The sequence below is a fragment of the Macrobrachium nipponense genome, chromosome 20 (assembly GCF_015104395.2).
Source record: "Macrobrachium nipponense isolate FS-2020 chromosome 20, ASM1510439v2, whole genome shotgun sequence".
Classification (NCBI taxonomy): Eukaryota; Metazoa; Arthropoda; class Malacostraca; order Decapoda; family Palaemonidae; genus Macrobrachium; species Macrobrachium nipponense.
Genome location: NC_061089.1, coordinates 20,497,458 through 20,512,051, shown reverse-complemented (window position 1 = coordinate 20,512,051; position 14,594 = coordinate 20,497,458). Strand labels below are relative to the sequence as shown.

The following is a 14,594-nucleotide window of genomic DNA, read 5'->3' as shown; positions in this document are numbered from 1 at the left end:
CGGGAATCGACGGGTATGCTTTTCCCCCATTCAAGATCGTAGGGGAAGTAGTGAGAAAGTTTTCCTCCTCGGAAGGAGCAAAACTGACTCTGATAGCTCCTTTCTGGCCAGCTCAAGATTGGTTCACAGAGGTGCTGGAATGGATGATGGATTTTCCCAGGTCGCTTCCACTCAGGAGCGATCTTCTCAGACAGCCCCACTTCGACAAATTCCACAAAAACCTCCCCGCTCTCAGTCTGACTGCCTTCAGACTATCGAAGGACTCGTCAGAGTGAGGGGTTTTTCACGCGAAGCTGCAAAGGCTATTGCAAGAGCCAGGAGATCCTCAACTTTACTCGTCTACCAGTCGAAGTGGGAGGTGTTTAGAAGGTGGAGCAAGGCTCAGAAGGTATCCTCTTCCAGTACCTCTGTAACAGATATCGCCGACTTCCTCCTTTACTTGAGGGAGAAGTGTAAGCTTGCCGTCTCCACGATTAAAGGGTATAGAAGTATGCTTGCCACTGTTTCCAGGCATAGAGGCCTGAATATTTCAGATAACAGAGACCTTCACGATCTTATCAGGTCTTTTGAGACTTCTAAATCCAAGACTGCTAGACCACCCAGTTGGAACTTGGATGTGGTCCTAAGATTCTTAATGTCAAGCAAGTTCGAACCTCCGCATACAGCCTCCTTTAGAGACTTAACCAGGAAGTCTTTGTTCCTCTTCGCTCTCGCTTCAGCCAAAAGGGTAAGCGAACTGCAAGCTTTGGAAGACAAAGTTGGGTTTAAGAAGGACTCAGCAATTTACTCCTTCAAACCCCTTTTCCTGGCAAAGAATGAGAACCCTTCCAAACCATAGCCAAGGAGTTTTGAAGTCAAGGGACTTTCCTCGATTATGGGGCAAGAATTGGAGAGGACCCTGTGTCCGGTCAGAAGCCTAAAATTCTACCTCGAGAGGAAGAGGCAACTAGGAGGTAATACGGAGAGTCTCTGGTGCTCGGTCAGAGATCCGAAGAGAGCCATTTCAAAGAACGCACAAGCTTTCTTCATCAAGGACGTGATTAAAGAAGCGCATCTTTCTTGTGAGGATGGGCACCTCAAGCTCCTAAGAGTGAAAGTGCATGAGGTGAGAGCCATAGCGACCTCTTTGGCTTTTCACAAGAACATGTCTCTCCAAACTCTGGTCGAGTCTACCTACTGGAGGTGTAACTCGGTGTTTGCATCACATTATTTGAGAGACGTGCGTGTAACTTATGAGAAGTGCTTTTCACTTGGAGCATACGTATCTGCGGATTCGTTGCTGGGACAGGGAGCTGAAGCTAATCCTATTTAGTTTAGTTTATTGTTAGGTATTTTAACGGTTTGTGGTGTATTTTTTATGGTTGATTGGAAGAGGGTATTGGAAGTTTACCCCTTTCAAATCTTAGCTCTAACAGTGTTAGGATGGTCAGGTGGTCGGGATTGGCTGTTGTGCTCCTTGTTTGTGTATTGATACCTAAAGCTCTGTCAAGTAAGAGGGCGAGTCCCCATTGATATGATACAGGTTAAGGCTCTGTCATGTAAGTGGGTCATCCCCCATTGACACGATCCAAGAAAAGGCTCTGTCAAGTAAGTGGGCCAGTCCCCATTGACACGATCCAGAAGGGCTATCGGTCACAGGTCTCATCCTCGCTGAAGCTCTTGAGGCAAGCAGACTCATAGACAGTATCCATGAAGTCTTCTGCCCATTCAGGTAAGAACCAAGGTTTTTCTTTATAACCTACAACATATGTTGTTTCCTGTTTGTTAAATATGGTGTTTAGCTGTCTCGTACCCTCTACCAAGGGTGCCAATCAGCTAAGTATATATCTGCCGGGGAAGTTGCATGTACAAAAATGATATTGTTATGATACAATAAAGTTTTGTACATACTTACCCGGCAGATATATACGATTATTGGCCCACCCAGCCTCCCCTCAGGTGACAGGTGGAAGAGAAAATCTGATTAGAAAACGGGAATGGTTCCTAGTCCCGCCACCCTGTGGTGGGAATGGTAGATCACCTGACCTACCTGTTGCGTGTGCCGCGAGTTTTGAATTCTGTCGGGAACGTCGGAGACTATAGCTAAGTATATATCTGCCGGGTAAGTATGTACAAAACTTTATTGTATCATAACAATATCATTTTCCTTGCGTCCGTGCGGTAACTCTTCCGATAAATTTTTTCGTGCGATTGTCGTAATGTTTGCACCATTTTTAATTTGCCGTTACATAGAGTGTTATATATGGAAATGTGTGCAATTTCATGCACAATACAACTAAAAACAACCCATGGTTGTAGCTTTTATCAGTTTTGAAATATTTTCATATAAATAACGATAAGTGCCAAAATTTCAACCTTCGGTCAACTTTGACTCTACCGAAATGGTCGAAAAACGCAATTGTAAGCTAAAACTCTAACATTCTAGTAATATTCAATCATTTACCTTCAATTTGCAACAAATTGGAAGTCTCTAGCACAATATTTCGATTTATGGTGAATTTATTTAAAAAAAAAAAAAAAAAAAAAAAAAATTCCTTACGTCCGCGCGGTAACTCTTCTGAGAAAAATCAGAAATTTTTTTGTGCGATTGTCGTAATGTTTACACCATTTTTAATTAGCCGTTACATAAAGTTTTATATATGAAAATGTGCGCAATTTCATGTAGAATACAACAATGAATGATTGAAGGTTGTAGCTTTTCTCGTTTTTGAAATATTTGCATATATAAATCACGATAAATAGAAAAAAAGCCATGTTCGTTCAACTTTGACTCTACCAAAATAGTCGAAAAACACAATTGTAAGCTAAAACTCTTACAGTCTAGTAATATTCAGTCATTTATCTTCATTTTGAAACAAATTCGAAGTCTCTAGCACAATATTTAGATTTATGGTGAATTTAAAAAAAAAATTTCTCCGCCGCAAATCTCCGAAATGCGTACGTCGCATTATCGTTATATTTGCTCCGTTTCATATTAGGCTTTTCATTGAGTTTTATATATGAAAATGTGTGCAATTTCATGTAGAATACAACCAAAAATAAATGAAGGTTGTAGCTTTTCTCATTTTTGAAATATTTGCATATAAAAAAATATATATACAAAAAATTCGACATTCGGTTAACTTTAACTTGTCCGAAATGGTCGAAAACTGCAATTATAAGTTAAAACTCTTACAGTATAGTAATATTCAATCATTTATCTTCATTTTGAAACAAATTGGAAGTCTCTAGAATAATATTTAGATTTATGGTGAATTTTTGATAAAAACATTTTTTTACGTCCGCGCGTTACGAATTCATGTATCATTTTGTGATAATATTTTCTCTGTGTTGCTTTGATCATTTTACAATGTGTTATATACCAAAATGATTGCAATTTAGTGTACAATACAACAACAAAAATTTAACTCGTTAGGTTTAACCGTTTTGCTCACAGCGCGATTTGAATACAATTATATATGACATTTTGTTTTTGCGCTATCATATATCGCATTATTTATATATGATAATGATAATTTTTTCATTTCTGATGGTTGCATACTAAACTTCAGGCAATGATAAAACAAGGAGCCAAAAATGAACCCTTAATCTTGAATGATTTTTTGAAAAAAATATTTTTTCCGCTTCGGCGCTCACTCCGAGACTGCCTCGGCATACGGTAGACGATTTTTATTGTACCCCTTCGGCGTAAGAGGGATATTAAGTGGCTTGCTTTCATCTTAGGTTTGCCACAGAATTATCAATGAAATATTTAAGGTTGATAAGGAGAGAAAAAAAAGGGAAAAGGCTTGTCAGAAGGAGGGATGGGTTATGACTAGCACCAATATAGAAGAAAGACTAGGCTAGGTAGAACATTTTTTTTTAGATCATGAGGAAAAGAGGATGGGGTACAGTATTGTGTCATATATCAGAAGTTAAAGAGGTTCTGAATGCAAAGAGGAACGAATTCATGATTGTTGAAGGGAATCAGTAATTCATAAACATAAGATATGAAAAGCACCAGTCCATGAAAAATGAAACGACACAAGGCAAATAACTAGACTTGCAGAATAATGAGAAAACAAAGTACATGATAATTGATGATTGGAAGTCAGTAGTACATACAGTAGTACATACAAACAAACAGTATATAAAGGGGGCTTGATGTGGGTTGTAATGAAATGAGTCAGTTCACCAGTAATAGTTTAGAGAAAATAAATAGTTAAGAACACCAGTCTAGGTGTAGAAAAGTTAGGAATTGAACAAATCAAAATTGTATTAAGATGCAATACATGACTACCCTAAATTCTCTATGTAGTTATAATAATTTATTTAGCTATCAACTATTTATTGATTAATTTGTTAATTATGTGTGTTGATTTGCCTTCTTTCTGTATTTCCTATGGAAATGTAGAAGAAATTTAAGCTTTCCTTTGTAATGTGAATTTGAAGTCAGTGGTCCTTGTAGGCCTCTTCTGTATGATTGTTTCATCTCCTGAATAATGAAATAAAATATTGTGCAATAGTTTATGTATGTAAATTAGGAATCTTCTTCTGGTGGCTTTTATTGATAAGAACAGATTGCAAAGTGGTCCCAAGCCAGTATTATGGAAGGTCTTATGTTACTATAGTATTTGTGTTAAATATTGAAAACTAATTGAATTTTTCCTTGGGCAAAGAAGATGCAAAAGGTTGGTGGAGCTGGGTGAAGATGCTATAAATGGTTGGGTGTTGCAGGGAAATATGTTGCTTTTGCTATTTGCCCTTCTCTTGGATTTTATAATGAAAATTATATGGAGATAGAAGAGGAAGCTTAGATTGGAGGAAGCTGAGATCGGAGTAAAAATAGATATTGCTGGTCATAATCTGCAAAACTTTTGGGATAGAATTCATCACACACCTAGAGAGAAATGTGATGCAGTTCAAAGAGATGAAGTAACACTAGATGGAAAAAGGATTAATGAAGTTCTTTTCAGTTTTTGTTCAATGAAAGTAAAAAATGCAATTCCGACAAGGGTTAGCCAGAATAATAGGAACTGGAAAGACTGAAACTGAATATGATACTAAACATCAGTATGTCTTTACTGTGATATAGAGATATAGACATAAATCATGGTAGCAGTGAAACTATGACAAAGGATTTTTGCTATTAGAATGAATCTTTCAAATAGAATATGATGTGTCAGATCACAGGACAGTGAAAATTTATGGAACTTACAGAAATTCTAAATTACAGGAGTTCCATATGTAGATTATATGATAATGAAATGGTGATGAAGATGGCTTGAACATGTTCTTAGCATAACCTTATAGAGAATAGTGGTGTGATAAGAAAATGCCAATCAAGCTAAAAGTCAAGATCTAAAGCACATAGAGAAGACCACTTTTAATGTATGGTTCAGGAACATGGGCTTTAAGGATAAAAGAGGAAGTAAAACTTGAAAGAACAGAGATGAGGTTAATTATGGGTATATTATTTCTTGAGAGATTGGAAAGTGATGAAATGAGAAGGGCAGGCTTAGTAAAGGTTACAGAGGTAATAAGAGAGTCAAGATTGAGGTGTGTGGGCGTGTTGAGTATGGATGATGAGGAAGGGGTGAAGAGGGCTTGGAAGGAACCTGTTAAAGGAAGAAGACCGAGAAGACAGAGAATTAGATGGCGAGATAACTGTGGGAAAGAAAATAGAAAATAATTCTACAATAGTTCAACAGGGTTCATGTGTGCAACAGAAGAGTTGGTAAATCCAGAACCACTAGGATAAGAACCATGAGATGGGAGACTGGAGATTTGAACAAGTGAAAGTAGTGGAGACAATGCTTGAAATTCCCAGCAGTCATTTGTTACACAGTCATAGAGGTGATGATGGTTGTTCAGATTTGTGAAAAGAAGTGCTAATTAAGTGATTGATTTCAGTATTGTTTATGCCTAATTTTATGTCTATGTAGTAAAACTTGTAATTGTTAGGGACACAGCATTATGTTAGCATAGGAGATAATTTGATCAATTTATTCCATTTACAGAGTATATTTGATAATCTTGATGGCAAAGAACTTCAGAGAGCAAGATCACGGAGCAACCCTTTTGAAACCCTTGGAAAACTCTTCTTTCAAAACCGAGCAGCTCTAAAAATGGCCAATTTGGATGCCATATTTGACTTTATGTTTACAAATCCAAAAAATGAATCTGGGGTAAGCTCTCATTTTTTAACTTTATTGCTCTGTCTTTGTTTTTGTTTTTTTATCTAATTATAAACATTATTTTAAAAGGATTCCGATGTTGAACATTTGTTTAGTGCTGGTGTAGTAGGTTACTATCAGATTGCAATATTATAGTGTAGATTTTTGTGTTATTATGTCACCTAGGCTCCTGTTGTCACCAGATTGTTGGGGAACTCAGAAATAATTGGATGAAAATTATTAGATGTGAGGCTGAGTACCCAGTGAGACATCAGGCAAGGAATAAGCCTGCTTAATTGCCTCACACATCCAGAATGAAAGTGTTCTTGGAAACCTCTTTTCTAGAACGACCAGTGCTGACAAAAATTCTACGACATCTAGGTCTTAGATGTCGAGTCCTTTAAGGTAGGATCTTATGGCTCTTGACACGACAAAGTAAGAGCTCCTGTGGGTCATCGTCCACAAAGTCATTCAATGATGGAATGGAAAAAAGGCAAATCTGTTGTCATGTACCGAGGGAATTTGGGTCTTGGCCACAAATTCCAGGACAAACTTGAAGGTCACTGACCCCCAAACCCTGGTATGTTTCACATCATATTTCAGGCCATGGGGCTCCCCCACTCTCTTCGAAGAAACCAAGGCCAGCAGGAAAACTGTCTTTTGCATCAGATTTCTGTCTGATGAATGACGCAAGGGCTCGAGCTTGAGTGAAGCTTCTGAGGACAAGTGAAACATTCTCTACTTGGGGAAATGAAAGCTTAGGAAAGACATGAGTTGAAAAGTATTGTTGAGGCTCTTTGAGTAGCTTGGTATTGGTGCTGATGAATGTCAGTTCTCAGTCTAATACAGGCAGCCTACGGTTAATGGAAGGGGTTCCGTTCTTGGGGCTTGATGCAGCGAAAACCGTCTCTAACTGAAATTCAAAAGTCTACGGGCGCTACAATCCACCATATGGTTTCCTAGACTTGTTAATGATACCTTAGACAGTGTCACGGCCAGATATTTTGCCCTAATATGTAATAACTCTAATAAAAATGTGGAATTTCATTTGCCTCATCATTTACTATGGTCTGCATGGTAGTTCTACAAATTTTTAATGTCAGATTCAATAGAGAGAGTCACCTTTTTCACTGCTAATGTTTCCTCCATCTCTTTATTTATCATATCTTCTAGTTAAATAAGTTTAAAAAAAGCAAACAAGAATGATAAAAGTATCGTTAGTAATGTTATAATCATTGCTTAAACGCTGCAGCCATAAATAACAACGATAACAGTTGCTTTGCTACAACAACTGGACCAAATCTGATAACAATGTTTTGCTTGCATTTCAGCCATCGTACGATAGTAAAAAATAACTGTAGTTGTGTTACAAATGACATTAATTAGAACAGGACTTAAATATTTTTGCATTATACCTTTATTTGGTATGGAGAAAATATTGGCAAGGAAATATAGTACTGCTAAATTTAAGTTACAGTTGTAGCTGAAGCTGAGAAAACTGCTAATGACTAAATTATCGTGGATCAGCAACATGAATGCAACTCTACCCCGATAACAGATAAATACATAGATATCTTATTTTTATGAAATAAGATGAAAATAATGAACGTAATTTTTTATTTTACATGTAGTAATTTGAGACTACTTTCAGTATTATTGGATACAGTGAAGTAAAGTGTAACTTTTAAGAGAGCCAAGGAAAAGATGCATATTCATTGTATTTGTATTTTATGAGGGTCTCTATGCGCTTAGACAAAGGACCGATAACCAGACAACCACTCCATCTATTAAAAAAAAAGATAAATGTCTAGTTCACGTATTTAAGTCAATTTTCAACTTAAAAACACTTCATATAACGAAAAACAACCTTGTCACATATAAATAGAGTTTCTAGAGATTAATTTAGGCTAAATAGAAGCAAGAAAATCGCTCTGAATTGAGTTAAATACGGTGAGATAATCTTACCTCCGCCCTCAGCTGATTTGTCCAAACCAAAAAATGATCGCTTTTTTTGTATTTTATAACAAATAGTAATACAAGACTACATACAGTATTATTGGATACAGCAAAGTAAAGGATAACTTTAAAAGAGCAGAGGAAAAGATACATATTCATTACATTTGTATTTTATGAGGCAGTTGTGGCTCTTAGGTAAGCCACTGATAACCAGACAAGGGTGCTATAAACTCTATTGAGGGTAATGTATTCATAACCCAGTTATGAATACATTTGACAGGCGCCGTAAAACTGAAATGCCACTGACCGATACTGAACGTAACCACGGGCTCCCTGTACATTCTTTTGATAGGAGAAGATATTTTACTGGTAGTGATGTACATTTAAGTCATTCTGTGCCTGTATGTTGTGTTCTTAGTCAAGTTCTTTGAAAATACTATCACTGTTGGTGAGATTGTAGCTAAATAAGTGGCAATCTAAGTTTCTCATGTGAGTACCTTACATATGAGGTTGAAGGTTGAGCTTTACTTCTGTTTTCAACACAAGATTTAGATGCCAGATTTCAGTGTTCTTTGAGATTTCCCATTCTAGATTGAACCTTAAAAAAGACATATACCTTTCAGTCAGATTTTCCAGGTTAGACATGAACCATGGAACACTGTTGTCTTCGGTGTTCCCACATCTATCCTTCATATCTAGTGTGACATAGGTCATCTTGTGACATCTCTTCTCATTATTGTAGAGGGTCTCACTAATATAATAGTAGTATGATGAGCTGTTTTTCTCATTAACCTTTTATATCAATTTGTAATGGACCACTTTTCCTTTCTATAGCTAATATAGCCCTTTTGACCCACAAGGTATATATTATAATATATTGAAATTGTAGTAGCATAAAGATTTTGTTTAACATTGTATTTACTATGTACTGGTTTTGTTTTCAGGAGATACTTGTTGGACAACATGATTTGCTCTATTTTGCTGATGTGTGTGCTGCTCCTGGTGGGTTTTCAGAATATGCACTTTGGAGAAGGAAGACTGATTCACAGGGTTTCTGTGATTGCAAAGGGTTTGGTTTCACCCTCAAGGAGAATGATTTTAAACTTCATGATTTTTTTGCAGCACCAGCTGAATTCTTCGAACCATTTTATGGTGAGCATGTCTTAACATTTTTGTTAGAAGTTTAATTTTACTTTCATTTGCACAATTTTAACTTTTACTAAAGAAAAATATGAAGTGATGGATACAGCACTCAATATCAGTTCAAGCAACCGTAAAACTAAAGTAGTATAGTATTTCTGGCAGTAGTTATAACTTAATAAGAATTTCTTTGTAAGAAAGATTAGATTAGAAGGACCTAAAATGTCAAATAGCAGTTTCAGGTCATGTAGAGCATGAATCCAAGTCAAGATACTTTATATATATGCATGTAGTTTCTAACTGTTAATTTTATTTATGATCTTTTGCATGTTCATTAAAATTGATTGTTAGTATGATCAAATCTGCTGTAGCTGAATTTGCAACTTCATTGTTGTAAGATTATCAGATATTTAATTTCTTTGCTTCTTACGTTAGATTACATTTAATTGTTCACTGCATCTCATGGCTTGTGGTAATATTTGAGTATTCATAACAAGCCTGTCAATTTTAGAGACCATTTTTGCATTTTGAATGTACTCTTATGTCTTTTATTATGTCTTTTATACACATGCTCCTCTTGTCCATAAGTTGGTAGTAACTGTCTTCCTAGTTGTTTCATGTGTCTCTGAAGTGGACACAATTAAAGAATCTCCCCAGCTGTGATTTGTTATTTTGAAATTTTAAATCTGTATTCTTCTTTTCATCTATTTTATTGCTGTCATCATTATTTAATAGTCCCAATTTTCTTTTTTATGGAAAAAGTATTGGCAGATGACCACAGTCTACTAATGCTGGTAAGTCAGACCTACATGTGAAACCAAGAGTTCATACAAAAATGAATGGTGAGAGAAACAAGAACCCAGCTTAAGAAAATGTTCATATCTTAAAAATTCTTAATCCAGCCTCAACCACGCTAAGCTGCGAAGAAAATGAAGTTGAGATGTTATATGTTGCTCAAATGCAAATCTGATAGATCCTACAGTATCTCTTATATTGAAGATGATGATAATTTAACATCCAGTTAAAGTATAGACTATGGAATTAATCATATTTGAAGACCTAAGTGCAGTACTCAGCTTAGAAAACAGACTATACTAATAATTTGGTTACCAATCATATTATCTATAATTATGAAGGGAGGAGGACCCTAAAGATTATGATTATAGGGTTAATAGAAAAACTGTGTTGCTTCACAAAAATATTGTTTATTCTTATGATCTTATTAGACATGAAAAGCCTGAATTGCTAGTTATGAGGAAGGAGGAAACATGACCCTGTAAAGAGAAGTGCTAGATGCAAGAGGTGCAAGTACATCCTGCAAGAGTTTGGCACATGGCTCACTTAACTGGCAAAGTAAAAGATAATTTTTTCAGCCTTACATATCTGTGAATTTATTTAAGTCATCACTTGCATAGATAGAGGAAAGTTTGAATTTTAGCCTAGCCTAACTTTCTTTACACAAATGAATAATCTACCCACCTGTATGCATTCTCCAACTTCAGTATACTCCACAAATCACCTTAGATCAACAGCACAACAAGACTTATGACCCAGAAACAACTCCTACCAGACAGAGAGCTCTCCCCTACCAACTAAGCACCACACACACGCACGTGTCTCCTTCTGCCCCGTGTTATTGTTTACATCTCACCGACGCCGCCGCCATCTTGTCTATGACGTCACAGCCTATGACTTCACAACACAACTTGAATACATCAACAGACACCTTCTAGAATCAACCATATGCTGTCCATATATAGGACACCCACCGTATTTCAACAATGCATAAAATACCAATAACAATTATACAACATATAATCAGAAAGACTTCCCTTTGTGATGATAAACTACCTAAATGGGACCTCTTTAGTCCTCTGAAGCATCACCAGGCCCCCTTTGTGTCTTCAAGGTGGGTAAATTGTGTGCTCCATCATCAGTCTCCCAAGCCTGAGAATGGTTTTGGATTGACCTCCCTTTTGCCTTGTCAACAATACACAAAAGTCTTGTGTGCAAGATTGTACCACTGCTCTGCTTGCTATTCCAGCTTTGATGTCCACAAATGCAGAAGACCACCTTCATATCCTAGTGGGAGCCATCTATCAGTTTAGGTTTTCTGAGACTAATAGCTATTGCCATCACTTTTTCAGGTTTCACTTGGGTGAAGAGGGACCTTGGGTACTGATCATATCTCTCTGTGGCATTGACCTGTCTTTTGCCCTGCTGTTTATCAGCAACCTTGTTCTTACTGTGTCACTTCATTTACATGAAACATTGAGGAGGGTAATTACTACTTATTGATGGGATGCATCAAGTTTCGTAAAGAAAAGGAAGCTTGTGTTTGAGGACATTAGGTCTGCAAATGAGAGCTCCATATGTATCATGGGTTGTTTAGAAACTGTATATTTTTTGTCAAAAAAATTAAATATTCTGGTTACAGTGTCAGGTTCTTGAGAGGGAAAAGTGCAGAGGGTTGTACAAGTACTGATGTATATTCCAGAGTGTCAGGCCCTCCTGCAGTAATTTTTTTTTTTTAGACCTTTGGCCAGTATGAAAATGTCACCCTTTGAAGTACTTTACCAGAGTTGAAAAGATTTCACCGTGATACATTGAAATTTGTGCTTAGTATAAATAGCCTATCACTACAGAACTTACATTTGATATTTCTTGGTCAACTGTCACAGGTAGTTTGTCAATTAGTCCTTTTTATAAGGACTACTGATTAGATGCATTAATATATTAAGAGTTATAATGTCTGCTGTCAGTTTCAAGCAAAAAATATTCTGTACATATGCTCTGGTTTCTGTTTTACATGGTTTTTAGTTCCTGTTTTGAACATTAAGGAAACAAAGAATGTAATGGTTTCTGCTAAATTTGTATTTAGTGAAATGATAATTTCACCACTGCTAGTATGCATTGCTTATGTTGATGTTGTCAGGCATATTTCTGTGCCAAGATTTGTATTGTGCAAAATTTCAGACAATGTTTTGATACTTCTAACAGGCAAAAGCGGTTTAGATGGCGATGGTGATGTATATATTCCAGAAAATATAACCAATTTTAGAAATTTTGTCCTGAAGAACACTGGTGGCCAAGGTGTACATTTTATGATGTCAGATGGTGGCTTCAGTGTGGAAGGTCAGGAGAACATTCAAGAAATTCTTTCCAAAAGGCTATATCTGTGTCAGTGCCTTATGGCATTAGGAATTGTTAGAACAGGTATGATATTGCAAGGTATTGAGATATTATTTTGTGTCCTTTATTTAGTCATTTAAAGTTAATAGTCATTTCCTAATATTTGAAGACTCATAAATATGTTTAGTACTACTCTTAATATTAAAATTATACATTTCTTGGTTTCTTTGCAGAGTTCTGATGTATGTTTTTCTTCTTTCAGATGGACACTTTGTAACAAAACTCTTTGATGTCTTTACTGTTTTTAGTGTTGGCCTTGTGTACCTGATGTATAGATGTTTCAAGTATGTTACTCTCCATAAGCCGAATTCTAGCCGTCCTGCCAATTCAGAGAGGTACTTATTCCATCTTGTCTTAAAATGTAGTTGTTCATATACGAAACAAACCTTCGGTCTTAACATTAGGATAAATACTCAGCGCCAGCTGGAAACAGGTAAAGTTTAAAATAATTGTGTACGCAAGGGACTATTGGCATCTGTGCTTGGTCACAAGACATGTTGAGCCACCCACATACCCCACTGTAAGTGGTAACCCCGTTAGTTATTTTCTTACCGCCTTTAAGAGAGGACGTGCTTTGCCTCCGTCCTTTTAAAGCCGGTTTAGTTTGCCCCCTGTTGTTTTGAATTTGTTGTTTGGAATTCCCGGGCATATGAACATGAAGCCTTCTCATGCTTCGAGACTTCCTGGATATCACAAGAAGCAGATAAACACCCTGATATTGTCATCGACAATTTCAATGTCGAGGTACTCATCGCGTAGTAAGTCGTAGGTACAGAAACTCTTAAGGTACAGTTAATTCTTTACCTGTGCTTTGGAATATCACATATTCATATGGATTGCCTGTAAATCCAAAGCTTGGATGTATCAGGATGTGCTTTGGGAAGTAATTATGACTTTGTGCTCTTTTCCCTGCGGGGAGAGGTGTGCATCGCCATCTTGTTTTCTTCCAGATACATGGGTAGAGATAATGCAGGTGTGCAGTCGGCGTTAGGCTTATCAGGAGAACCAACTCAAGAAGGACAGTTGGTTTGATGTATAACGTCGTGCTGCCATCCAGGGTCCCACGTGATGGATGTCCCTTTTATCCTGGTATGCACTGAACGGCGGTCGAATGCGTCGTCATCTGTAAAGAAGCAGATAGTGCAACAAGGCAGCCTTGCACTTCTGGTAGAGTGCTGGGTTCGTATTCGAGATGCTCAGTGATGTCATAAACATGGCGACCGCCATGACATCACTTCACAGCTACGGCCTACACGGAGACATTCTTCCATTTTCACTTCGAGGTACAAGAGTAATTTACAACTATGCTTTTGGATTTGGAGATTTTTAATGCACATTGTTTTTGAGAGAAATTACAAGCGTTAGGAGATATAACAGTCACATAATGGAAAAGACACAAGTCTTTCCTCTGTATCCTTCCGCTTAGGTGTCAACAAGCTTAGGTGACTGGCTTTGATGCCAGTGCGTTCTCCTGCCAATCCTGGTGGAATAGGGACTTCGTAGCTGATCCTCGAACCAAGAGGAGAAGTTTCTTCTCCATCTTCGAGCCAGGATTGTTACATCCCTATTATATGAAAGCACAAGAAGTAGTTGTAATTGCTGAACAAGTGAATGATGGTTGTCAGCAATCCAGTGGTAACCTAGGCTGTGATAACCATGTCGGCTGTAGAGCTATAATGGCCGTAGAGCTAATGGCTGTAGATCCATGACGCCGCGATGACGTCACAGCCTACTGCTTCTTGATCTGCTTAGCTGCCTCCGGAACCAAATACGCTTTCTGACTCATTGGTGTACACAGTAGTGAAGAAATTACAAGATCTAGAGGTGAAAATTGCTAAGAAAGACAAAAAGAAAAGGCGTGATTCGTCTTCTTGTCTTCTTCCTCTAGCTGGTGTCATTGCTAAGTTCAAGCGTTGGAGGATACAGGATTTTGTGACTGATCCTCGGGACAAGAGGAGAAGAGTAAATTCTTCTTCATTTTCGAGCCAGGACTGTCACATCCCAATCAGCAAGAAAGTCAAGAAGTCAGTGGCTGGTAAGCTCAAAGCAAGCGAAAGAAGCCGTTTACAAGAGTGGATGAGCGAAAGCGTCGACGGTCGCTGGGCTAGCGGCCGATGCGGAGTTGCCAGTGGAGACTACAAAGAGTCTTAA

General features: G+C 37.4%; 1 protein-coding gene across 1 annotated transcript in view; it reads left to right on the top strand.

The window, feature by feature from the left end:
- Positions 1-14,594, top strand: part of LOC135222907 (cap-specific mRNA (nucleoside-2'-O-)-methyltransferase 1-like) — a gene marked incomplete at its 5' end in the record, with an annotated part of 229,538 nt that overhangs the window by 139,549 nt on the left and 75,395 nt on the right. The window contains 4 exon segments of the mRNA XM_064261303.1: positions 6,000-6,167; positions 9,056-9,263; positions 12,252-12,467; positions 12,646-12,778. Of these exon segments, the coding sequence (XP_064117373.1) occupies positions 6,000-6,167; positions 9,056-9,263; positions 12,252-12,467; positions 12,646-12,778 (725 nt within the window).